Source organism: Drosophila elegans, unplaced genomic scaffold, assembly GCF_018152505.1.
Source record: "Drosophila elegans isolate 14027-0461.03 unplaced genomic scaffold, ASM1815250v1 contig_183, whole genome shotgun sequence".
Taxonomy (NCBI): domain Eukaryota; kingdom Metazoa; phylum Arthropoda; class Insecta; order Diptera; family Drosophilidae; genus Drosophila; species Drosophila elegans.
The window spans coordinates 8502335-8526870 of NW_024545550.1; the positions used below are offsets into that span (position 1 = coordinate 8502335).

The 24536-nt window shown below is 39.4% G+C and overlaps 5 protein-coding genes across 6 annotated transcripts; 3 read left to right on the forward strand and 2 right to left on the reverse strand.

Annotated features, from left to right (window-relative positions):
• The first annotated feature begins 2887 nt into the window (after positions 1-2887).
• Positions 2888-14032, forward strand: LOC108144592 (putative fatty acyl-CoA reductase CG8303). Of its 2 annotated transcripts, none has more exons than XM_017269595.2 (6): positions 2888-3149; positions 9650-10009; positions 11728-12232; positions 12293-12734; positions 13173-13430; positions 13490-14032. In XM_017269595.2, the coding sequence occupies exons 2-6, from the start codon at positions 9716-9718 to the stop codon at positions 13620-13622; spliced, it is 1632 nt and encodes a 543-aa protein (XP_017125084.1). In that variant the 5' UTR covers positions 2888-3149; positions 9650-9715; the 3' UTR covers positions 13623-14032. The 2 variants fall into 2 exon arrangements, with proteins under 2 accessions (XP_017125084.1, XP_017125085.1); XM_017269596.2 differs by having other exon boundaries at positions 2905-2973.
• On the reverse strand, positions 7021-9558 carry LOC108144594. Its single transcript, XM_017269598.2, has one exon. It carries the CDS (start codon positions 8432-8434, stop codon positions 7142-7144), a length of 1293 nt encoding a protein of 430 aa, XP_017125087.1. The 5' UTR covers positions 8435-9558; the 3' UTR covers positions 7021-7141.
• Positions 14033-14810: 778 nt separating the features above from the next.
• On the forward strand, positions 14811-20094 carry LOC108144557 (putative fatty acyl-CoA reductase CG8306). Its single transcript, XM_017269536.2, has 7 exons — positions 14811-15198; positions 18012-18596; positions 18662-18771; positions 18837-18993; positions 19050-19343; positions 19534-19791; positions 19848-20094. Exons 1-7 carry the CDS (start codon positions 15191-15193, stop codon positions 19984-19986), a joined length of 1551 nt encoding a protein of 516 aa, XP_017125025.1. The 5' UTR covers positions 14811-15190; the 3' UTR covers positions 19987-20094.
• Positions 20095-20511: 417 nt separating this feature from the next.
• Positions 20512-23303, forward strand: LOC108144559 (dolichol kinase). Its single transcript, XM_017269537.2, has 5 exons — positions 20512-20609; positions 20659-20843; positions 20931-21420; positions 21834-22485; positions 22865-23303. The coding sequence occupies exons 2-5, from the start codon at positions 20692-20694 to the stop codon at positions 23080-23082; spliced, it is 1512 nt and encodes a 503-aa protein (XP_017125026.1). The 5' UTR covers positions 20512-20609; positions 20659-20691; the 3' UTR covers positions 23083-23303.
• A 543-nt stretch (positions 23304-23846) lies between these two features.
• LOC108144560 (60S acidic ribosomal protein P2) lies at positions 23847-24453 on the reverse strand. The gene has a single exon (XM_017269538.2). The coding sequence runs from the start codon at positions 24349-24351 to the stop codon at positions 24010-24012; it is 342 nt and encodes a 113-aa protein (XP_017125027.1). The 5' UTR covers positions 24352-24453; the 3' UTR covers positions 23847-24009.
• Positions 24454-24536: the final 83 nt, after the last annotated feature.

Consider the following 24536-nt stretch of genomic DNA (forward strand, 5'->3'; position numbering starts at 1 on the left):
ATTAAATCTAATTTTATATTTATTTAAAAAAATAAAATTGAATGATAAATTATTAGATAGGATAAAGCTGTCAGGTTAACAAATTGCTATTAAGTTATCTTCATTAAATATATTTGAGCTAGGTATGTACCTTCAGAAAAATACCTCGAATAAACAATTCATAATTTTTATATTTAAGATAGGTTTCTTCTTTAATACCTCTGCTTTCAATGAGTTTAACGAGAAAACAAAAATCTAATAATTATAATGTAAGTTGATTGAAGTTTCATGGATAACGCAAAAACATTATTATTTTAGCTTACCTCTTGAACCGCTCCCAAAAGAGGGTATTAGCGGAGACAAGCGACTTTAAAACGACAACAAATAGGTGAGACATCGGCAAACATACAAAAGCCAAGCATGAAATGAAAACCAAACCAAGCTCATTACTCATGCGCACTGGGTGACGTAGTTTAGTGGCCCAAAGGGGTCTCGTTGGTCGAGACCAGACTTGAAAGCTCCTCAATATCCCCCATCTTCACCGCCTCTTTTTTTCACACTGCTCCACTGCAACTGGTTCATGATGACGAGGCACTAAAAAAATGTGAGCGAGCCATGAAAATTCCCAGCCAAGTAGCGCTGACTAAGTGGAAATGCGATTAACTAACAAGAGCCTTCTCTGCGGTTTTCCTGCTACCGATGTTCGTTTATGTTGCTTTTGTAGGGAAATTAAATTGAAGACACGTTGACAGCCACTTGAGGTTGATATGATTGAAAATTGCATTGCTAATGGGCTAATTGATTTGTAATTTTTTTTGGAAGTTTGGAGAAAATGTGTAACGTCAATTAAATTTTTAAGACATTACTTTTAAAATTGCTGACTATAGGTGTACACAAATATTATTTACACAGAAACTAATATTATTAAAGAACAATCCTTCCCTTAAATCATCTGTTCAATATATTGTTCGGATATTATATTGTTATTTTAAATGGAGGCATATCATATAAATCAATATTTGCTCTCTATTTACTTTTTTTTTTAAATAATAATATATTTAAACTTAAGTTTAAAATTACTCCATATAGGTGTAAGTTCATGTTATTTACAAAGAGGAATCCTCTGTCTAACTCACCTATATATATATATATTGGGTATTGAAATTTAAATTTAATTAAAATTTGTATTTTTTATCATCTGTTAAATATGTATACTCTTAAAATAACAATATATCCAAGCTATTATATCATAACTAAACACTTTTTTCCATTTTCATTCAAATTTGTCAATTAAATTGATTGCAGTTGTCGAGCCTCTTTTATATTTTACCGCAGTTTCCTTTTTGTTACAAGCCCCTCTTCCCAATTTTCTCACCACTTTCTTTAGCGTGCCGCCCAAATTTTGACATTTCTTTTTTGGTTGAGCGAAGAGTCGTATCCCCGCACACCAGTAATTACCGCCGAGATGTATTCCCACTCTAGTCCATTGCTGCTTAGGCCTATAACTCAGGTTTCAGTACTTTCCACTTGATTTTATTTGTTTTTAACCAACATTTAGGGCAACTGCAATTGAACGAGCTTAGAAAGCTTGTCTCCGCGAAGAGGAAATATTTTAAACAGACAGTTTTGTAATACCAAGGTCCGCATCGACTGATTTGCATTTTTGCATTGGAGATATCAAGGGGCTGTCAATCAATTTTGCATAATTAGACAATGGAAAGCGTGATCGCAAACACCTCATGCAATTCACCGGTAATTTTCCTACCTTACAATGCCCTCATTGACACCGAAATCAAATTATCAAAATCAGCATAATATATGTACTCGTCGTATACCTGGCCGCAATTAATTGGAGATGTCAGCAAACTGTTTCGTGTGCTTCAAAATGTAAGAACAGGAAGCAAGGTAACAAATTGAATAGTTTGCACAATTAGCTTTTATTGCAAAGGGGATTTTGTTGAAAACTGGAGATATTTTTTGTTTAACTTAAAATAACAATAAACTTTTCTGATAACCAATGTAGCATAACAATTTTTGTTGCTTTATTTTAAGGCTAAGTAATAAACGTTTTGGAATAAATTCCATTCTTTAGAGAGCATGACAAAATAATATTTGTAAAACGTAGCTTGTTATATATAATAAAAAAATTGTTGCGGAATTATATTATATCAAATTCGTATATTATTGCAAAGGGGAGTTTATACTTTCTTTGGAATTTAAAACGTAAATGTCTTCCAATAACTCTTTTAAAGTTTTAAATTCAAATTTAGTTTTTCAGAGACCATGACAAAATAATATTTTTAAAGCATATATAATTTGAAAATTTGTATGGAAGGTTTATTTAATCAAATTGGCAAATTATTATATACACCATCATAACATTTTTGAAATGGTGGATAATTTAGCAACAGTTATTTGTCTCTTTAATTTTGTCCGTATCTAAAAATGTTATCTTTAATATTTAAAACATCAAAATAATATTATATAATTTTGCAATTTAAAACCACGTTTTAAATTGATGCTAAGTGACAATAATAAAAAGTAAAACTATTAGGGTCTTTCAGATAACATTTCGAATTTATTTTTATTTTATGGGACATTTAGACCCCCGCAAATCAAACTTTTGGCTCAAGAGGCCAGGCTTACGTTAGCTCACTCCAAGCCAGGTCGGAATGGCATTGCCAGATCCACTCAACAGATACCACGCACTCGTAATAGATCCCAGCAATATCCACAATTTGGAGAGTCAGCTTTCTCAGTTACCAAAAAGTCAGACCTCGTTGCTTCGCTGGCCACTCAAAGCTCTCTCAGGTGGTTTTACGTATTTATATTTTTGCTGAGTTTGCGGGTTTTGTTTCTCGAGCTGGCTCTTGATTATTTTCTGTTCCGATTTTCATTACGTGCCCCGAAGTCTTCGTGAGCTGAACTCGGAAATCTGAAGTCTAGAGACTAGACACTAGAGACTAGAGACTAGAAACTGTGAGGCGAGTGCGAGTGAGTGCTTTTCAGCATTGGCTGCGATCGCATTATTTCCAGAGCCCGCAATCAGTCTTCAGTGAGCGTGCGTCGGCATTGGCAGCAAGTTGGCTAAAAGCGGATCCTCCTTAGTGACCACCACCACCACCACCGCTACCACCCCCGATCTCTCTTTTGTGCCCCCGACGATTTTGGTTAGTTTGCACTTCGCCTTAACATCGTGCTTCACAACAATACCAAATTTCGATCAAGTGCAATGTGAAACGCCCAGCGTTGTTGTGAAAAAATCATAATAATACTGTAATAATAATTATAATCGCGGTAATTGCAAATCAATTGCCAAACAATCATTCAAGCGGAAGTGACGAAAGAATTCTGAGTTGTTAGAAAAGTGTAATACGAAACTGAGTTTACCTTTGTTCTGTTTTTATGTTTTTTTGGTTTGCTTTGCGGAAAAACCATTGGAAAAGCTGTTGACTTAGCTCTTCGATTTTCACTTAAATGTTTGTTTTCATAGCTTTTCCAGTTTCCCTCGCTCTCAACAGCCACTCTCTTTGCGTGAGTTCGTGTGTGCCTGTGTTTTTTGAGTTGGATTAGTTTTTCGCTACACCGATTGAGTAAGTTATTCCATGCGGTTTTTCCAGCACTTGCTGGAAAATTCATGGACAACAAAACAAACAAAAAATCATTGCTATGATTTAAGAATTTAAGTCTGGAGTTAAAATCTCACATTAATATTTAATTTTATAGTCCCTGGGTTTGACGCGTGGCTAATTTCTGTCAGACACTTTTTTCATAATATATTATGTTTTTTTCTCTTTTGGCTGACATCGAATTTTATGCCGCAAACCGGTTTGCCAAACTTCTGGAAATACAAATAAATAAAACAATTGTTGAGTAGAATTTCTTAATGGGCATAAGGCATCACAACTTAAACGACAAAAATTTTAAAGTAACAAGCCAAGACAATGTTCTACAGCCACGTTCGTTTCTTGAATCTTTTGATTGAAGTACTCCTCGCAAGTTCATTTTTTGACTCTTTAGATTGCCATTCAACGGAATATCAATTATTAAAATTACGCACCGAAAAAAGGTTCAATCAGTGCGCTTTGTTTCCATTTATTTTGTGGCACTTTCAATGTTAAGGTCTACACAGCCATTTAATGCTAATGCCCAGCACAAGTGCGATTTGTTCGCCGCTTGTTTGCTCTCTCTATTTTTATGGCACAATGAATCGAATTCCCCTGTATGTTCATGCCTAGCATAAACAAACCAGAATTATTGTTACACATTTGGTTGCCAAGGCGGAAATAAAATAAAGCAAAAATACGTTCAAATCAAATCGAATCGATTTGAATGGAATAAAATCATAACAGCACATGAAGAGAAATCAATGGCGCGAACACCGAGATGAGAGAGATCTGTTCGTCGTAAAATAGAAAGTGTCCAAAATGGATCTTTAGTCATAAACAAAACCCAAAAATTCGTCACAGTTAGAGCATACCCTCACTCGCAAACCGAGTCACTAAGCTAACATAGTCATGTTTTCATAATTTGTTCATTAGGGCTCGGTTTTTTTATTTTTTTGGGGCCTAGGGCTCGGAATACGTTGTTTGCCATTTTGAGGCTGCAAAAGAAATTTCCAAATATTTAATATGCAGAAAAGCTTGTATATACTCCGCAACGCACACAGATACTCACCCATTCGGGGGTAACTTAAAACCCAGCTGGGTTTTAGTCATTTGTCTAAACAAAAATAACGAACAAAGCAAAACGCAGACGTAGCTAAATTATGCAAATCTTAGGGCACATACGGCCATAGCTTCATCTGCCAACATCTGTATATATTGTTTATTTATATATGCTATAGTCCATGTGCTTCTCCAGTAAAAATGCAAAATAGGAGGTCCCAACACCTAAACAATAGAGACTCTCTTTAAGCGCTTCATTGCATTCTTCTTTGCGGCTATATTCAATTGCGATAATTGAAATTGAATTAAAAGGCTTCTCCAATGAGGGAACAAAACAAGCACCTGTCAAAAAATTCCAACCATATATGTAGGTAACTAAATAACCAAATATAGTTAAAATGAATAAACATATTACTTTTTCAAATATCTACCATTTTAACCATATTTGTAAATAAGTAATAGGTCATATATATTTAAATAAAAAGCCATATTACCCTTTTAACTATGTATCTGCCTTCAAAACTTTTATATTTTGTTGTCAAGCTGTCATTTTCAATCACTAAAAAGTCTTTACATATTGTTTAAAATGATTTAGATCTGAAACAAATCAAGGTCTTTGTCCCAAATTTATATAACTCAACAAAAATGTCAAGTTCAACGATCTTTTAGCCCTCCCAAAAACCATCAATAACTCATGCTGTCAATCCCAAGAACCCGAAGATAAAAACCTGTTGGCTCAAGCTAGCGAAGAACTTTACAAAGCCAAACAATGGTATTACAAATAAGAGATGAAAATATGACAAAAATGTTGCTGGGTGAGGGCAAAATGGCGATGAATCTCTAAATCTCCGAGCTCGAGGAAATTAAATGCAAATCATTTGGATGAGGGCCAGGCCAAGAGCAAACCAAGAAACCAGTTAACTGAACTGCGATAAATTCAATGTTGATCGAACTGGCGGCATTCTGTCTCAGATCCGGAGAACATAATTTACATAATTCTGGATAAGGCCAAATTGCGGAATTTTTTTCGAAAGCGAATTGCCTTCCGAACATGTGTTGAGTTGGGGAAAAGTTAGCGATCTGTTGGTTGCTCAATTACAAGCGAATCAATTAGCGCCTGGGTGTTAGCACCCGAAAAACACAGAAATCTCGTGAAATAACAATTTTTTAAGGTGGAGAAATTTTTTGAATTCATCTGCATACGAAGACAACGCAGCACGACTCTAGAGACTCTTTAGAGATCAACAGCGATCTGACCGTGACCGTGCATTTTCATTGAGCTGAGCTTGGTCCGACCCGACCAAACTCCAAATATATTTGGTGTTGGTGGTTGGTGGTTGGTGGTTGGTGTTTGATGGGCCTATAGATATAGGCCTCCTCCTCCTTTTTAGACAACTCCACTCTTGAGATCTCCGGCTGGGCGGCCTTGACACAAATTCGGAATCACACGAAAATGTTCGAAATTAATCTCTCCTCCAACAAATTGTTACGCATTTCGTTAATTATGTTTTCAATTTGTACACTGGTTGCTTGGGCAACGTGCCGTGTTCAGTGTTCAGTGTGATAGATCTAACTACATCGGTTATAATACCTTGGTTTGATTTCTTTTTTTCGAGGCTTTTCGCTTTTCGGTTGCCTTTTTTTTTTGGATATACACGTCATTTGCCATTAATTAGTCGAGCTATTGATGGCTTCGGATGGAGCGAACAAAAGGCGGCTTTGTGAATGGGTTTTGCAGTTCGGCGGGAAAGTACAGTTAACAGTGTTGGGCAACGGCCATGAGTTTGATTGTGGAAGTCGACTTGTGGCAAGTCGAAAGTTTTTAGAGGTATTAATTAACGTGAGCTTAGCCACTCCAATCCATTCGGTGATTTTAGTAAACGGTTTATTGGGTTTGAGTGTGGGAAAGTTTAAAACCGAACCCCGAATTCTTAAGTTGGATTAGCTTGCAGTGCTGGTCAACGTTTATATTTTAGCTTATATGTGTTAGGGCGGCATTGTTAATATGATCTATAAAAAGTTTAAAGCAATTTTAATAATTTGTGTAGTAAGTGGATTATTGCAATATTTATTGCAATTTTAATAAGAGAGTAATACGTTTCGTTATAAATGTTACGGAACTTTGGGAGTCCCATTGCATTTTTCTTACCGTTTATCACAAGTTATAAGCACGTTTAATTGACCCGTTTCTTTTTATTGTTGAAGCTTAGAGCGCTAGTTTTAATTTGCCATTACATACTAGAAATAATTTTTAATTCATAGGGATTTAGATTGCTTATCTACTTCATTAAGTTTACGGCGTAACATTAATTGGTTTACAGACTTAATGTTGGTGTAAACAATTTCAAATAGGAACCCCAAGTTATAAAATTGATTTTCATGCGTCAATAGTTCTAAATGTAATTATAATAGCCCAGAACCCCTAAAGGAGCTCAGCCAAATGTATTCACATTTTAAAATTAAACGGGCGTTTTACAATGTTTTTCAAATCTGCACTAGTTGGTGTTGCCGCTGGAGTAGTTTCGGCAGGTCTCGGCGAGGGATTTACGAAGTGCCGCCATGTAAACACTGGGTCCGGCGATGGTGGGCGGCATGTCGAACTGCCCGGAGTAATTACAAACGGGCGTAGAGGGTCGCGACACCGGAGTACGGCTCTTTACGACCATCCGGAATCTTGGGGGCTCCACGGATCGACGATCCTCCTTGCGCTTGGGCTTCTTTTCGTCCTCCTTCTTTTTTGGCACCACTTGGGGTTTTTGCTGTGGTTGCGCACTGGTCTGTGGCACATCCTGATGCCAGGGTGTGGCCTGTTTGCGGGCAAACTTGTGGAATTGCTTCTCGATGCCATTGGGTCGTCGTTTGTGCAGCAGCACTGCGGTTTTGGCTTTGAGCCGGTAAACCGGTGGCACTATCTGATGGTAGCCGCGTCGCTGACCATCTCGAGGATAAGCGGGCGGATGGGACACCACCTTCTTGCGTCGCAGATGGGGCTTCACCTCCTCCGTGGTCTCCGCATCTCGGGAGCTGGGACAGGTGTGCCAAGAGTGCCAGTACTCAGCCTCGTTCGCCGCCTCGCGCTTTCTCAGCCACTCGGCAGTGGGACGATTGGAATCGTAGACCATTGTTTCGCCCTCAGACGCATCCTCAGCACTTCCCGGATTGCGTTTCGCCGTTTCCCGTTGCTGCTTCTCCTCAAAATACTTTTCCCGTCGCAGTTCCGGCCGATAGGTGATGCCCGAGTTATTCGTTTCCCTCCTTGATGCCGGGCGGCTTTGCCATTTGCGTCGATTCTGCTCGATGATTTGCTCCTGCCTTTTTTGGTGTTCGACGGGATCCTGCTGAATAGCACGGCGCCGCATTGTTTCCGGCTCCTGTTGATTGCGCGAAAAATGATTTTGAATCCTTTTCTGCGCCTCCGTACGCCGCTCCTCGCGCTCCATTATGTACTGGTCCTGGGCATCCCTGAATTTGTTCTTTGCCATGTACAGGCGATCGTTGCAGTGCGACTCGTAGCCCAACTCATCCAGACGCTCGGGAAAATCAGCAGAACTTTCTTCGCGCCAAGGCGACTCGCGGGGAAGCTCAGCCATGCTCATATCATTTCTAAAACCTTCGATTTGGGCCTGGGTCTTGTCATCGAAGGTGTATCGGTCGGCAAATCTTCGCTTTTGGCCGGAAGCTGCCGGTAATCGCCGCAAACCGGAAGCCTCATTGCTCCTAGCTTTGTGGCCAACAAAACGGCAACAGCGATGCAGGCTCATTCGAGCCACCCTAAAAGTGGTATTCATCTTGCTAAAAATTATACTTTCAAAAACTTATAATTTTGATGCGCGTGTGTGTGTGTCTGAGTCTGATGGGAAACGCCGAACTGAATTTTTGAATTTTCAATTTTGAAGGCTAACAATTTGTAACTCCAAAAAGGGGATTTACCAAAATTTTGTGAACTGAATGCTTTGCAAACTGGGAAAATAATGTAAGCGGTTACGACTTCTTCCCACAAAGTAAAAGGCAATGCTGTCCCAGTTGAACACTAAAATCAAAGAGGTTATCATGACCTACTGGACTCATATGAGTCTATAATTGGAAGTAGAATTTATATCTGCAAACCACATCCTCAAGAAATCTTTATCAATTACCATAATGTTTAAAAATTTAAACAAGATTTGTTTAAATTTGTTTACTTTTTTTCGCAGAAACCATAAATTGCACAAAATCACAGAAGGTATATTTCCAAGCCACATCCTCAGGAAGTTATAATCAAGCAAAAACTAAAATAAATGCAATTACCACAAAGCATACTTTTTGACAGAAAGCTGAGATTTCACAAATTGACTGCTAGTACACTTTGCATTAAGAATTTATCTTCCCACAAAAGCGCAATACCTTTAACTTAAGGTTCTTTAAGATTTAACACCGAAAACGGAAGGTTTAAAAATTCACTACTAGACTTCGTTAGACATTTAACTAATTGATTATCGCACCCCACTTCCATCTAATTTTGATTACAGATTTATGATTTAACAAAAAGGCAAAAGCAAAAAAATGCAAATGTAACAAATTTAAGGCCGATTTTTTTGGCAAAAACCAGAACCAGTACAAAGTAACTTTTAAGATTTGTCTTATTACAAAAGCGGCCAATCTTTGAAGTCAAGTTTCCTTTAGGCTTAACAATACCGAAAACTTGAAAAGTGTGGAAAGTTGAAATATTCAGCATTTAACCCATTGAGGTTACCCGCTTTTTGCATCGTGTGCACTCCACTTCCATCTAATTTTGATAACAGATTTATGATGCACTTCCGCCGCAAGCTCAACTTGACACACTGAGGAGTTTGGTCTGGTTTTTCGGCAATGCCCTCGATTGCCGGCTCTTTATAGTCGCTTTTAGTCGCGATCCAGTTGGATTGGACTAATGAACTTGAACCAACCGATGTCACGGAGCGTTTACTCATTGCTTTTCTCTTTTTATTTATTTATTTATTTATTTTTTTTTTTGTATTATTCAGCTTGCCCAACCGATTCTAACGCTCAGCAGCAAATTGGCGCCGCCGACGAATCTCGAGCCCTACACCATGGCTGTCATCACGGAACATGGCGGCACCACCTCGCCGCCGGAAAACAACAACAGCCTTGTGGGAAATGGAAAACTGCGGCTCAACGGTCACCAGTTGAGCACTTCGCTGACCATTCCGGAATTCTTCGCCCACAAAAACATCTTCGTCACCGGCGGCACAGGCTTTTTGGGCTCCGTCCTGATAGAGGCTCTATTGGACACACATCCCGACATTGGAACCATCTACGTTTTGGTGCGCGGCAAGCGCAAGTTCGATCCCAGCGAGCGGATTCGTCGACTGCTCCAGAAGCCGGTAAGTCTAGTTGCGTTTTCTCAGGTTTTTATTTTTTTAATTTTTGGTCAGCCGAAAAGGGGCAGCACCCGGGCACGCCCCCTGACACGAACCTGCCCCCGAGGCGCCGTCTACATGGGGTATCATTAAAGCCAATTACGAGTCTTTTTATGAAGCGTTAATTTGTCAAAAGTCGTAACCTCGAAGTCGACCTCTTCCGCTGCTTTTATTTTCTTTCCTTTCCTTTATTTTTAATTTCAAAAAAAAAGGTTATGCAAAAGACTTTAATGGTCTGCGTTTGCTAAGGGTTTTAAGAGTACCTATTTTAAAATTAATTAAATTCAAGAAGCCTTTTTAATACTTTTTAAAAATTGTTACATTATTACAATCGCCCAAATGACACTAAAAATTTTATTTTATATACAGACTTCGTTTTTAATAGTACATATTTAAACATTAATTAAGCCTTTTTAAGTCTTTTTAAAAGTTGTTACATTATTACAATCGGTCCAAAATGGCAGTAAAAATTATTAGAGTACCTTTTTAAAAATTAATTAAACTCAAAAAACCTTTTTAATACTATTTACTACCATTATTCTTGGTTTTGGAATACTTAACGATAACAATCTTTAACATTATACAAATATAAGCTTCGCAATTTTAAAATCGGTCAAACAAGACACAGTAAATTATAATTTTTAAACTGACTTGATACTTTGTTGAAACATTTTTGCATACTCATTTGTAGCAAACTCAAATTTTGGTACCAACAAAGCCAGTCTCCCCATTATGTTGGTCTCTTTTACTTTATTTTCTTACGAGACTCTTCACATATTGTTAATTATATTTTTAAACGCATTTTTAATGGCGTAACAAAAAGCGGCTAACAGCAAATGTTGTTTGCTTTAGAAATTGCTTACTTACGAGTACGAGTATTTCCCAAATGGTAAAAAAAAAACCGAAGAAAACACTCAGCTCTAACAATCATAATTTGCCGGGCGTAATGTGGGCGTGGATAGTTACCAACCCGACCTCCAGAAAGCAATGAAATTAATTAGCAACATCCGTGTATACAGGGAGAAAAAATTTTGGTTTAGGCCTGTAAATGTATAGATAATTAAAACTACCGAATAACAATTTAATTGTCTGTAATTGAGAGTCGTAAAATCAATGATAGCCTGTTGATAGTTAATAATTGTAAGGACTTTTTTAAATTTATAGCTATTTTGTTACCCTTATTTATTTTATATATATTCTTTTTTGTTTTAAATCTACCTAATAGCATTTTAATTATCTGTAATTGAGAGTCGAAAATCAATGGTTACCTTTTGATAGTAAATAATTGTACAGACTTTTTTATGTATTGTTATTATAATTATTATTATTACACATCGCAATATATACAATAACAGTTTATAACAATTTTTATTGTCTGTAATTAAGAGTCATAAAATCAATTAACACCGCAAACGATATCGAAAACGATACTCATCCAAAACTAACTCTTAAATTGACCAAAAAACTAATCATTTGTCGTTCAGTTTGTGGCAGAAAACAAATTCCGTTTTTGGCAATTATGAAACCTTTAAATGGTTATTCGTTTTAAATAAGTTTTTGCTCCGATATACAATAAGATTTGCAAACTATCTTTTGATTCTCTTATTCAGACCTTTCCAAATTTATAGTTATTTTATTACCATAATTTATTGTATAAATATGTTTTTTATTGTGTTTAATAGATTTTCGAGAAGTACTCGGAGAAGACGCTGGCCAAGGTGGTGCCAGTGGTGGGGGAACTCAGCGAGCCGAACTTTGGCTTTGGGCCCGAGCTGCTGCAGGAGCTGATCGAGCAGGTCAACGTGATCTACCACAGTGCCGCCACCATCAAGTTCAGCTCCCCGCTGCGCACCGCCATTCGCACCAATCTCACGGGAACGATGCGCACCATTGAGCTGGCCAAGCAACTGAAGCATCTGGCCGCCTACATCTATTGCTCCACGGCCTTCTGCAATAGTAACAATCGCGGTCTGATTGCCGAGGAGGTGTACAAGTCACAGTTCGATCCGTACGAGATGATGAAGATGGCCGAGGACGATGCCGCCTGGGAGGATTTCACCGATCAGAAGTGCAAGGGCTACATTCGGGATCATCCCAACACGTATACGTTTACCAAGAATCTCTCCGAAAATCTGCTGATGGCCGAAATGTCTGGACTGCCAGCAGCCATAGTCAGGCCATCAATTGGTACGTTAAGCCTGTTGAAATGTTGACAAAAATTATTTAAATTATTGAACAATTCTACAGTTTATGGCACCCTGGAGCACCCGATGAAGGGCTGGGTGGGCAACGCGAACTCTGGTCACCTCGGCTTCTTAGCCGGCTTTGTTAAGGGAATTTTCCGGACAATGTGCGGAAGTGCTAATGCTGTGATCGACATCATACCATGCGACTATGTGATCAACTCGTCACTGGTCATGGGCTGGTATGTGGGCACCCGGAAGCTGGAGCAGCCGGAAATCATACACTGCACCTCGGGGGAGGTGAACCCCCTGAACCTGGCCGAATTTTGCACGATCATCAACGACAGCGTGGAGCGGCATCCGCCCAACAGTTTCGTCTGGAAGCCGGCGACGAAGTTGCGCAATGGCTGGCGTTACAATCTGTTCTTCTATCTATTCCATCTGCTGCCAGCGATGGTCTTTATCATTCCAGAGAAGCTATTCGGCATCGGAATGCCGCAGCACACGTAAGTATTACTTTTAAGAAACATAGTTCTCAGATAAATCTTTATTCGCGAACAGAAATGGAATATAAAGCTTTAACATTTAATTCCCCTTCTCTGGATTACTACTTGATTATAACCAGAAATGGAATACAAAGCTTTAATATTTAGAAATTTTGAGGATATGTGCTGATCCTAAGATTTAGGGGTAAATACAAAATTAAGACTTAAACTAATTGGCAATTATAATGACTCTCGAAGCATCCGAATTCTACAAAAACCTTTAAATAGCTTTAATTTTTAAAGTTCTTTTTGATAAATCTTTATTTAAAACCAGAAAAGAAATATTTCGAATTTTTAGGATTAAGGGGTGAACAAAATTCAAGCATAAACTAATTGGGAATTATAAGTGTACTTGAGCAATTCAATTTTATAATACCACCAATTAACTTATTTTTGTAGAGCCTACGAGTATATGCGCGTTTTCCAAAAGGGAACCAAGGCCTTCGACTACTTCCTGGACAAGGATTTCCGCTACTCCCTGAAGAATGCACTGCGTATCTCAGCTTTAATACCTGAGAGCGATCGAAGGCGGTACAATTTTGATGCCAGTCAGTGCGATTGGTCGGAGTTTATTGATCGCTGTCTGATTGGCATCCGCCGTTTCTACTTCAAGGAGTCGGCAGTGACCACAGAATGGCATCGAAACTACTGGAAGGTGTAAGTACAAGGACCTCGATATATGCAAACAATTTCTGACCTTGTGACCTTCTCTTCAGCTTCAATTTCCTGTACTATGCGGGCTATGTTGTCATCTTTGCCGTCCTCTACTTCGCCCTCACTCTAACTTTGGGCCTGCAGATCGGTCTTACGCTGGCGGTCCTGATCTGGGGATTCCTCGTATGGTTGTAGCCCGCTTTCTGAATCGCCAACCGCTGGAGTGTGCAATATTCAACCTTCAATTCCGACCCTCCTGCACATGGTTGTTCGTTTCCATCCGTAGTTTGTTCTTAGTAGGGTATCATGTATTTTACTTTTAAGTCCTTTCTACACAAGCCAAGTACAAGTCAGAAATGTGTATCATAAAAACTTAACAATCGAAGCAACACTAGACACCAATCTATTCACACAGCAATGCAAAAGTAGCCCAAAACTTAGTCACATTAACTAAACAATAAATGTAAATCTAATGAACAATTGTAGATTGTTGTAATAATCAACCGGTTTATAGTCAAATAGTCGAAGAATGCGAGAAACTAAAATTTAAATGATTAAATATGTAACTATTATTCAAATAAATATGATTTTAATATTAAGAAAAAGTTAAGAATGATTTTTTTTGGAGGCATTTGGATTTTGGGGGAAGATATGATTAGTGTGCAAATAGCATAAATTTATTTCAATTTATCCAGAATTCTTCTAACCTGGCAATATACATATGTTTCGACGTCATTAATAGTTTTACAGAAATATTTAATAATTTCAACCGAATTTCTTTAAAGTTTAGTCGAACCTAAAGAGGTTTGACTGTACATAGTTAACTACATTACCCCGACATCTGGGGCTACTTTCGATTGCAAATACAAAACGTTTGTGTCCTTTCTTAACATAAAATTTCAGATTTTACATTTAGACAGAAAATATATAAACCCATTTTATTTTGGGTTGGTTTTAAATCTGTCAATTTACATGGTGTAGTTTTACACAGCGAGTTCCAAAATTTAACGCCAGGAGCGCCAGCAATTCAAAAATTAGCCCCCAACCCCGCAAACATACAAAAAGTATATATTAAGAAAAAAGATGTATCTATAGAGAGAGACTTGCTCTCTATCTTCCGAACTCGAGAGAATTCAGTTAGTAATACACACCGATTGCAGGCAATATCGTATCTGCCGAGATACATAGGATGGCTATCTGAAAGTCGAGGAATTAACGAGACAATAAATTATGTGTGAATACCCCTTTTTCGGACGCCGCTGGATAACTGGTTTACCCGACGATCGTTTTTTCGTAATAATTCCGATCCGTGGAGCGTAGTTAATGATCATTCGCTATCGTTCGGCTTCTGGCCGAGCACATTTCAGTGGCCATTGACGATATAAAGATTCAGTTGAAGTTTTACTGTTGCCGGCTAACGTTCGAAAATCGGAGGATCGGAGACAAACTCAGTTCCATTCAGTTGCCTCTCACTCACACTCGCACACACCGCAGTACTCACACGTGCAGCTGCACTGGTGTTTGTACTTTGTTTACAGTCGCATCGCATCAACAACAACAAAAAACAGTGGAGTAAAAGATAGAAAAACTCGGAATAAATAAGAAGAGGAACTCCGATAAGAAAGAGAAATACGTTTAAAAGAGAAATTTCGACGTTCTAAGCTGAGTTTTAGTATTAAAAAAAATAATCGGACGAGCGGATAGACATACATAGATTGCAACTGGGTATTAAAATTGGCAATTACCACACCTGCTGAGAAACCATGACCAGGTAAGTCTTACTCAATTTGGCTGAAAACAACGGTTTCTGGTCATTTTTTTGTTGTATTCAATTTTTGGTAGCACGTTTGACAACTTTCGGCCTGCTTTTTCTCTTTTCTCCGCTTTCGAGCGATTTTTGTTAGGTTAGAAAGACAGTGCAAAGTTCGAAGTGCTACAAATATCTAAAGGGAAGATACTACATACATATGTATGTACATTTGAAATTGACAGGTCGTGCATCATGTCTTAATTAATTTTAACTTTGCTTTTAACCGCGCCTTTTTCTATACATACTATTAAATGTGTAATCCCACATTCCGAATTCTGTTATGCATCTTATTTACTTAACACAAAAATTAAGACTTTACGGTCAAGTTATTTAGGTCAAAATGCAAAAGTAACTTTGAATTCTTCCAAAACTTGAACTTTAAGCTACCATAAATCTAATTCCATAATTTAAAATAACTTTTATAAGTTATTTGAACTAAAAACTGACATTGCTTATTCTTTAAATAAATTTTAAATCGTTTAATAATGATAGTGCAAGTTAATGGATTCATACTGTATTATAATTAACACTCGCGTTAGCGCCTGATTCCACTTCATTTCGAACTGACAGTGGGTCATTAAGCCGGACACTTTCTTCCCCCAATGAAATTCTACCACCTGAGACCGTGCACCAGCCGACAATGGAAAATTTTCTTTAACCTGGTAAATGTCTATAAACTAATAGAAGAATAGAGGGAAATGCAAATAGGTTTAGACATTCCAGTTTTCTCACTAAGACTTTGACCTGTTTGGCACCCTTCCTCTCAAGATCGTATGAAGTACCCTTTTCTTGCAGTATGACGTCAATGATTCAGCGGTTGGCAAACAGGCAGGAAATCAAGCGGAAAATTACAGGTTACTGAAACAAAAAGGAACCGACGAGGAACGAGATTTTAATATATTATAGCCATCGCATCCTGACAGGTTGCTAAACATTTTCGGACCGGCAGGAAGTATTAATAATAATATTTGCAGAGATTTATGGGCCATTGGTTTGCAGTTGGTAGGGTCAGTTACTCAAAGTCGAGTTACTTAATTGCCGAGGTGGGCAAGCACTTAAGTTTATGTGCAAGCTAATGGTATGGGAGTTCTATACGCCAGTCGTTAAGGAATGCGGTTAACTGTTGCAATTGATATTGAATTAAGCAATATGCTTAAAGCGGTTTAAGCGCGGTTTTATAATACTTCATTTATTATTTCCCTTCTATGGCCAAGATTTTTACTTCCGTTAAATCTTCTTGAATTGCAATACACTTTGGTTTTAATACTAGTACCAATTCCAAGGCAAAGCAAAACCTAATTTGAAACCAATTTCAAGTAGCACTGCCACCATAAATCGGCCACTTAATTACCCCAGATAAGCCCCAAAATCTAATCTTAAAAGTTGATTTATAACTGATAAGAAAGTTAATTTTTACCACCAAAAAAGTCGACCGAAGAAAGAAGAAGTAAAACTTAGCAAACAAAATCTCATCCATGGGTTATTAGCCATTTGTCTTGATTGGGTCACCTGTTTCTCCCTTATTACCCTCCGAATATTCGGATCCCAAAGTGAAAGCTCAGTTTAGCTTGCCAACAAGCTCTTGAACTGTGAGCATGGTCAAAACGATGACTTGCCTTTTTTGTGTGTGTAAATATGAGCACCTGCAACGACTTCAGCTGCACTTTACCGCGCTCTGATGTGTCTGTCATCTCGAGGGTCTCCTTTAATTGCTCAAACGAAAATTTGCATTAATTTTTTGCATATTAAAATATAGGAAATGTTGCATTAACAGTCGCTCCCATCCGAATGTCATTTGTTATGCAGAAATTATATCACGCATCGGTAGAGGGAAGACTAAAAAAAAACACAGAAAGCATCTTCAATGAACGTCATTATAAAATCATTTGGCATAACAAAAAGTGGAGACAGCGAACTGCGATGGAGGTCATTAAAAGAGAAATGCGTCAGACTTGGCTAATTGAATGATCATGTTGCGTGTTGAAGCCCCCAGATGTTTGGTAATTCGATCGAAACGGTTGAGAAAATGTTCGATAAGAAATGGGGTTTCCCGTACGTTCAGAGCTTAAGTGAACTATAATAAACTTTTTGCAAAACAAACCAACTTCGTTGTTCGGAGTTGAGTTGAAAGAAATTTTTGTGTTACCCCAAACAGAAAAGTTCTGAGGTAAAATCATCAACCCCTCAATAAAAACATGGTTTTATTTAGATCAGTATCACTCAACAGGTTTTTAATAATTTTTACTTTTAAATTGATTAAAGACTTTCTAATACAAAATATTTAGATAAATATGAATTGAATTTAAGTAAAGTACCTAGAAAAAGTATCTTGAAAGTATCTAAATGGGCAAAATGTTCCAAACACAATCTTTTTAGATTGAAAACCACATCAAACTTTAAAATTTGAAAGTTTGCTTCACCGCTCGACAAGTTTTCAGTCGAGTGCTCATTCAAAAGTATCATGAAACTAGAGACACCCACAAGATGGATCTGAATTCCAGCATTGACCCGCAAGTCGACACCTGCTAACAAATCATTAGTTAGATAAATATTAGAGGATATACAATGGGCACTTAGAACTCGGAACCAACGAGGCAAAACAGGTTTGAGCCAAAGGTTTTTATGGGTGAACGACTGTCGTAAGCAACGAATCTCTGGGGCCATTTGAATGGGAGATGAGAGAAAGTTTTGGTTCATCTTTATGACGTCTATAAATACACATAGTCGTAGTAGCTATGCAAACAAAATAGATTGAAAAACTCTTCGATTTTCAGCTCTCCCATCACAGACTTCTATGCGGGCCGCAATGTGTTCATCACCGGAGCCACTGGCTTCGTGGGCGTCACGATTGTGGAGAAACTCCTGCGGGACATTCCCAACGTGGGCACTCTGTACCTGCTGATGCGTGCGAAGAAGGGCAAGAATGTCCTGGAGCGACTGGAGGAGCTGAAGAAGAACTCCGTGTTCGACAAGTTCAAGGAGCTGCAGCTGGAGTCCCGTCTGTCCAAGATCGTGCCCATCGAGGGCGATGTAGGCCTTGAGAATCTGGGCATCTCGCCCAAGGATCGTCAGACCCTGATCGACAATGTGAATGTGGTCTTCCACTCGGCCGCCACCTTGGACTTCTTCCAATCGCTGAAGGAGACCACGAACATCAACTTGCGGGGCACAAGGCGAGTGGTGGAGCTGTGCCAGCAGCTGAAGAAACTGGATGCCTTGGTCCATGTGTCCAGCGCCTATGTGAATGCCTATCTTACGAAGGTCGAGGAGAAGCTGTATCCCTCGCCCGAAGATCCCGAGAAGATCATCCAGCTGTCGGAGACGCTCAACGACGAGGCTTTAAAGGAACTGGAACCAAAGTGGGTTGCCTATAATGTACTGTATATTCAGAACAGTTCAATAGTTGTTAAATAATTCCTTGTAGACTACTTAAGGATCACCCCAATACTTACACCTTCACCAAGCATTTGGCCGAGCACGAAGTGGCCAATGTGGCCAGCAAATTCCCCTGCTGCATTGTCCGTCCCAGCATGAGTGAGTATTTAATTAAGTTTCTCTCCTCTATCCTAAAACTTAACTAAAACTTTATATAACTACAGTCACCGCTGCTTGGAAGGAACCGCTTCCTGGCTGGACTATTTCGAAAAATGGCCCCCAAGGTTTCTTCATGGGCGCCTCCAAGGGCGTGCTTCGTCGCCTTCCTTTGGATCCCAGCATCATCATGGACTACATACCCATCGATGTGGTGGTTAATGGGTAAGTAGCTGCCATACTCCTTAAAACAAGTCTTATGCATTTTTTTCCAAATCTAGAATCATAAGCACCGGCTATTATGTGAACTCGCTGCAGGCGAAAAACGGAGGCCGTCCAGCCGATCTGCAGATCTTCCACCTGACCTCCAGCACATACAAGCCGTTCCGGTTCGAACTGATGACGGACAAGATCAATGGCTACCTGCACGACTATCCACTGAACAGTGCCGTCTGGTATCCCACTCTGCGTCTGGTCAATAGCCTGTGGGTCTTCCGGCTGAGCGCCATTCTCTTCCACTTCATTCCCGCTGTGATCCTGGATCTGGTCACCAAGATTGGAGGCGGTAGGCCCATGTGAGTATATGTTTATAAAAAAATCAATAAGTATATTACAGTTAAAATGACTTAGATTGACTAATTTATTTATTTTCACAAACATAATTCAATTCTGATTATTTGTATCATTATAAGTGATCTGTGTAGCAAACCTGCATGGCTCTTAGCTTTTGCTAAAGTTAAATAATCTGTTTTATCATTATTTTAGCTTGGTTCGCCTGCACAAGAACGTATGGAACTCACTGAACACCTTGGAGCGTTTCATATTCACGGAATGGCACTTCGACAGCAAAAAGTTACTGGCGCTTTCCAAGTCTCTCAATCCGGTGGACAAGAAGAAGTTCATCATTGACATCGGTGAACTGTCGTGGGACGAGTACTTCTCCAACACCATTCTTGGAGTTCGCCAGTATCTCAGCAAGGAGCATCCCAGGAACCTGGAAAAGGCTCGTCGAAAGGACAAAATGTATGGACTTGTGATTTTAATAGTCAAAGCAGATATTAACCTTTCTCTTAATTTAGCCTTCTGGGTCTCCATGTGGCCCTGCAGCTCCTCTTCTGGTATGGAGTCTTCAAGCTGATTGTTTGCTTCACCGGAATTTCGGGAGCTAAAGCGGCTCTGGTCGTGCCCGTGCTTTACTACCTGTTTGGAATGCTCTAAGTCGCCGAGCAATATTCCCCTAATAGTTTAGCATTTTCTCTATGTTATTTATGCTAAATGCAATTTGTACGAGGTTTGGTTTTACAATATTAAATACAAGAAAACAAACAGTGGCCTATGTTATTAATGAAGCTTAGTAATACCAGTATTCAAGCATAATATTCTTATCGGGAAGTACTAGTTTGTATAAGTTCTAAGAAACTTACGGATATATACTGAACTCTAAAAAAAAGTTACTATTTTAAATTTAACATAAATGTTTAAAATATATTTACATACTATGATTACAAAATCAAGTACATCGTCTACAAAAGATTTCCTTCATATGTTGGTAGCTATACTTTCTATGTGTTTTTATTTTAGTTTAATATTTTAAAAATTTGTTTTTCTAAAATAAAAGTTGTTTGAGCTCATAGTTCAATTTATTGATTTCTTCCCGCCAAACTTCGAGCCTGGGCACACCTTTTAACAGTGTGACCGCACCTACGGACGCTTTAAAATCCCGAAGTGCATTTCAAACCCGAAGCAACAGTTCGCCAAAAAAAAAACAAAAACAACGCACGACCAGCTGGTCCAGTGCATCCAAAACACACCATCATCAGTTTTCCGAAGTGCAGAAAAGCGTAGGTTTTCTCCATCACCTTGACCTATTTGCGAATATAGATTTTGCAGAAGTCATGTTTTGAGTTTATCGCCCCTTGAAAAATGCGGAGCCCAGAAACGGACAGTGAGCAATCGGACGAATCGAATTCCTGCGGCTCCTCTACGGATGACAGCCATTCCAGCGGATTGCGCCATCAGCGAAGGAGCACCCATCGTGGTGCGGATGTGTTCAGCCTCAAGGCCATGGCGCCCAGGTGAGTCACCACTTTCCAGCGGCGGAGTCCAAAGTTCCGCCTTATCTGCTGTATAACCCTGGAATCTAATCTGTGACCCTTTTGTAGACCCAATGCCGGACCCGGTGGCTGGTTGTGCCTGCTAATTCCGTTGGCCTTAAGTGTACGCCTGCTCCATGACTCACCTGACTGCGATAAGGATGCTGCCAGGATGCAGTGGCTCCTCACTGTTTCCGCCAGCGGAATGGCCTTGGAAACCCTCTGCTTCTTCGTCTATGCCTTTGTAAAGACGGGCATCTTGGTCAAGTGCCTGGTGAGCCTGCTGCCCGGAGTGGCCACCAGTTTCAGCCTTTATCTGCTGGCCGACTCCTCGCTGACCTTCGCCGTCCTTGTGGGATTCCTGATGACCTCCGCGTACCAGCAAATCTATATTTACACTCTGCGTGGCTTCGAGGGTTTGTTTACCTACGGCGAGGCCTCTGTTTTTGTCCAAGGACTGGTGCTCTTCGCCATCAGTGCTGTCCACCGACTCAGCGGATTTTTCTGTGGCGCCTCCTGGCCAACTGGTGAATTTGAGACCCTCAACATGATCATGGTGGTAGGTATTCCTAACCCTTAAAGGAACACAGATATCTGTGATTAATGTACTGCGTATTAAACACTTAACTTTTCAGCCTAGTTCATAGTTAACACTCTTAATTTACTCATATATGTTATGTGAAATAAAAAAGTAAAAAGGTTACACCTAAAATTGTAAAGAAAATCGATTTATAATCAAAATTTTAGATGTAATCTTTTTAATTTTGAATTTAAATGCATGGTAATAACGATAGATCACTATTATGATTTGAGTGATTATGAATTAATGCGCGTATTGGTTGATATTTGAATGTATTGTCATTTAAAATAGTTATAAAATGTGCTACCTTTTATAAGTTTTAAATCTATTTTAGGTTCCACTAAAACTAAATGTTTTAAATTATTAATAAATTATTGTTATCACTCCTACAGAACGCACTGTTTTGGCTGCTGGTATTCTGCCTGGCTCTCGTCATGTTTCCATCGTTGAGGAAACCGTACCGCTTTTACCTGTGGACGCTGCAGCTCCTGCTGGCTGTGACCTGTATGCCGGTGACGAGACCTCTTCCCCTGATGGCCCTTATCCACTTCCTGCTGCAGGATCACAATAGACTCAGCATCTTGGTCTTCTATCTGCTGCTGGTGGTTTTAACCTGCTTCACTGTTGCCTGGCAAATTGGCAGCGCCTCAAAGGCCAACACGCGCATTCGCAAGATATTCCATCTTCTTATTGTGCTGGTCTATATCCCGGGATTGGTCTACGAGTGCGCCCTGCTGTACCTGGCCACTGGAGTGGCATTGGCTGCGTTTGTGGTCCTGGAACTGCTACGACTCCTTAAGATTCCTCCATTCGCCGAGCGACTGGCCGATGCATTCCGTTCCTTCAAGGATGAGAAGGATGCCGGGGAGTTGGCACTGACGCCGTTCTGTCTGCTCATCGGTTGCTCCATGCCCGTTTGGATGACGCCATGTCCCTGCTCTGGCGGCGATACATTGGCTCTGCTCTCCGGAATCCTGGCAGTGGGCGTAGGTGACACTGCGGCCAGTGTGGTGGGCTCCAAGTTGGGCCGCAACAAGTGGGGAAGTGAGTGTGGCTAAATATTTACATATATAACTGAAAGACTGTCATAACTTAAAATTAATACGAAGAATCTTTGGAGAAATCAGAGTAGTTATATCTATATTGTTATTTATGTTCAGAAAGTTTAAATCTCTTTAAAATTGATAATATTTTGATCTCTAAAGTGTACCATTTAAAATCAATGTTTGGAGTACTCAATAGTATCAATATTACTTTTTATACTGAAATAATACAAATTATAAGGTCAAATCTGTAGGGATTATGATCTCATTATGTGTAAAAACTATAGAAATAATGGTCTTTTCTTTTAACTTATGATAGTCTTTCAACAAGTCCCTCTCATAAAACTCATTATATTAATATTAACAAATATTTATTTTAGAATCCTCCCGCTCACTGGAGGGCACCATCGCCTTTGTGGTTTCCATTCTGCTCGCCGTATGGTTGCTGCAGATTACCGGCTTGTTGGCCATGACCCAGGCGAAATGGTTTGCTACCATCTTTGCGGCATTGAATACCGCTTTAGTAGAGGCTTTTACCGACCAGGTGGACAACCTAGTGCTGCCCCTCATATTCTATACGATTGTTGGCCTGGCCTAATCTGCGCATGGATGTATATAACTTGTGATGACCACATTCCTCGGTGTATTTATTAGTAAAATTACTCGGTGTATTTAAGTGTACTGGAATTAGCCCATTGGTTTTATTTCAACCAATCAAAATGTTATATTATAAAAATGAATTTTTAAAAGCAATGTTTCAATATCATTTCATAGATGAAATTTTTTAAATTAATATTGCAATAAATCTAAGGAGTCCTATTTAAAGTGGTTCACATTTTTTTTTTTTTGGTGCGTATGTTCACTTTGCGATATATATATATTTTCATGAATTTATTTATATACTTTTTATGGTCAGATACGACTTATTCGTGACGGTACAAACTATTTTTCAACCAATATTATTTTACCTTTTGAAAGTGTATAAAATAAGTTCTTGGATGCTTAAATAAGCGGTGATACTTGAACAAAAATTTCCTATACTTATTATGTTCAAAGTTGTTTTGCTAAAAGTGCTACAAACTTCTGACCTATACTTTTTTACCTTCCGACAGGTATTAAATTGATGATTAGATGTCTATATATCTAACTATCCAACTAACAATCCAATACAAATTTTGAATGAAATTATTTTAAATGCTGTTGCTTTACAGTCCAGCCCTGGCCACTGTTAAGTTAACATGCTTCATTCCAAGAACTGTAATCAATGAAAATGTTGACCAACACGTGCATCCAATGTTACGGATATGCGACACATAAATACATGAAAATAACCATTTAAACCGCACTAAAAACACAATTCCATTTGGTTTATATAAAGTGCAAACACTGCAGATTTTTATTTCGTAGAATTGGTCATCGGATGGCTAGACAATGGTCGCAATGGCCGGTGCTCCTCCTCCTCCTCCTCTGCCTTGCAAGTGTTTAGCACAGAATATTCGCCACTTTTGTGAGCCAGCTGAACCGCTTACTCGAAGAGGGCGAAGCCCATGTCGTCGTCCTCAGACTCGGACTCCTCCTTCTTCTCCTCCTTCTTGGCCTCCTTCTTGTCGCCACCGGCGGCGGCAGCGGGGGCGGCATCGGCGGCGGCCACAGCGCCACCACCGCCAACCGGCATCGAGGAGAGCTTCTCGCGACCCTCCTTGATCAGGTCCTCGATGCTCTTGCCGGCCAGCTCCTTGATGACCTTGGTCAGACGCTCAGCGTCGACCTCGATGCCCACGGAGCTCAGGATCTTCTCCAGATCGCCGCTGGCGGGGGTGTCCTTGCCACCGAGCACGGCCAGAAGGTAAGCAGCCACGTAACGCATGTTTAAGTCTTGGGTTCTTGACACGAAACGTGAATTGGCAAAAAAGTACGAAAAGTCACAACTTTCCTTAGCAAGTCGTCTTCGAAAAAGAGGCGGAAGTAGGGGTGATAGAGGTGGGGCAACACATTGTTGCAATCGATGTTTTCCATACATCGGTTATATCGATGTTTGGCATGGATCATCGA

Bases quoted from the DNA above. Each gene is read 5' to 3' on its own strand.
- LOC108144594 (XM_017269598.2), bottom strand. From the start codon at position 8,434: ATGAATACCACTTTTAGGGTGGCTCGAATGAGCCTGCATCGCTGTTGC.
- LOC108144560 (XM_017269538.2), bottom strand. From the start codon at position 24,351: ATGCGTTACGTGGCTGCTTACCTTCTGGCCGTGCTCGGTGGCAAGGAC.
- LOC108144559 (XM_017269537.2), top strand. From the start codon at position 20,692: ATGCGGAGCCCAGAAACGGACAGTGAGCAATCGGACGAATCGAATTCC. The intron at 20,844-20,930 runs GTGAGTCACCAC...ACCCTTTTGTAG, and splicing joins CTCAAGGCCATGGCGCCCAG to ACCCAATGCCGGACCCGGTG. The intron at 21,421-21,833 runs GTAGGTATTCCT...TCACTCCTACAG, and splicing joins CCCTCAACATGATCATGGTG to AACGCACTGTTTTGGCTGCT.
- LOC108144557 (XM_017269536.2), top strand. The intron at 19,344-19,533 runs GTGAGTATATGT...TCATTATTTTAG, and splicing joins ATTGGAGGCGGTAGGCCCAT to CTTGGTTCGCCTGCACAAGA. The intron at 19,792-19,847 runs GTATGGACTTGT...CTCTTAATTTAG, and splicing joins GCTCGTCGAAAGGACAAAAT to CCTTCTGGGTCTCCATGTGG.
- LOC108144592 (XM_017269595.2), top strand. From the start codon at position 9,716: ATGGCTGTCATCACGGAACATGGCGGCACCACCTCGCCGCCGGAAAAC. The intron at 12,233-12,292 runs GTACGTTAAGCC...ACAATTCTACAG, and splicing joins CATAGTCAGGCCATCAATTG to TTTATGGCACCCTGGAGCAC. The intron at 13,431-13,489 runs GTAAGTACAAGG...CCTTCTCTTCAG, and splicing joins CATCGAAACTACTGGAAGGT to CTTCAATTTCCTGTACTATG.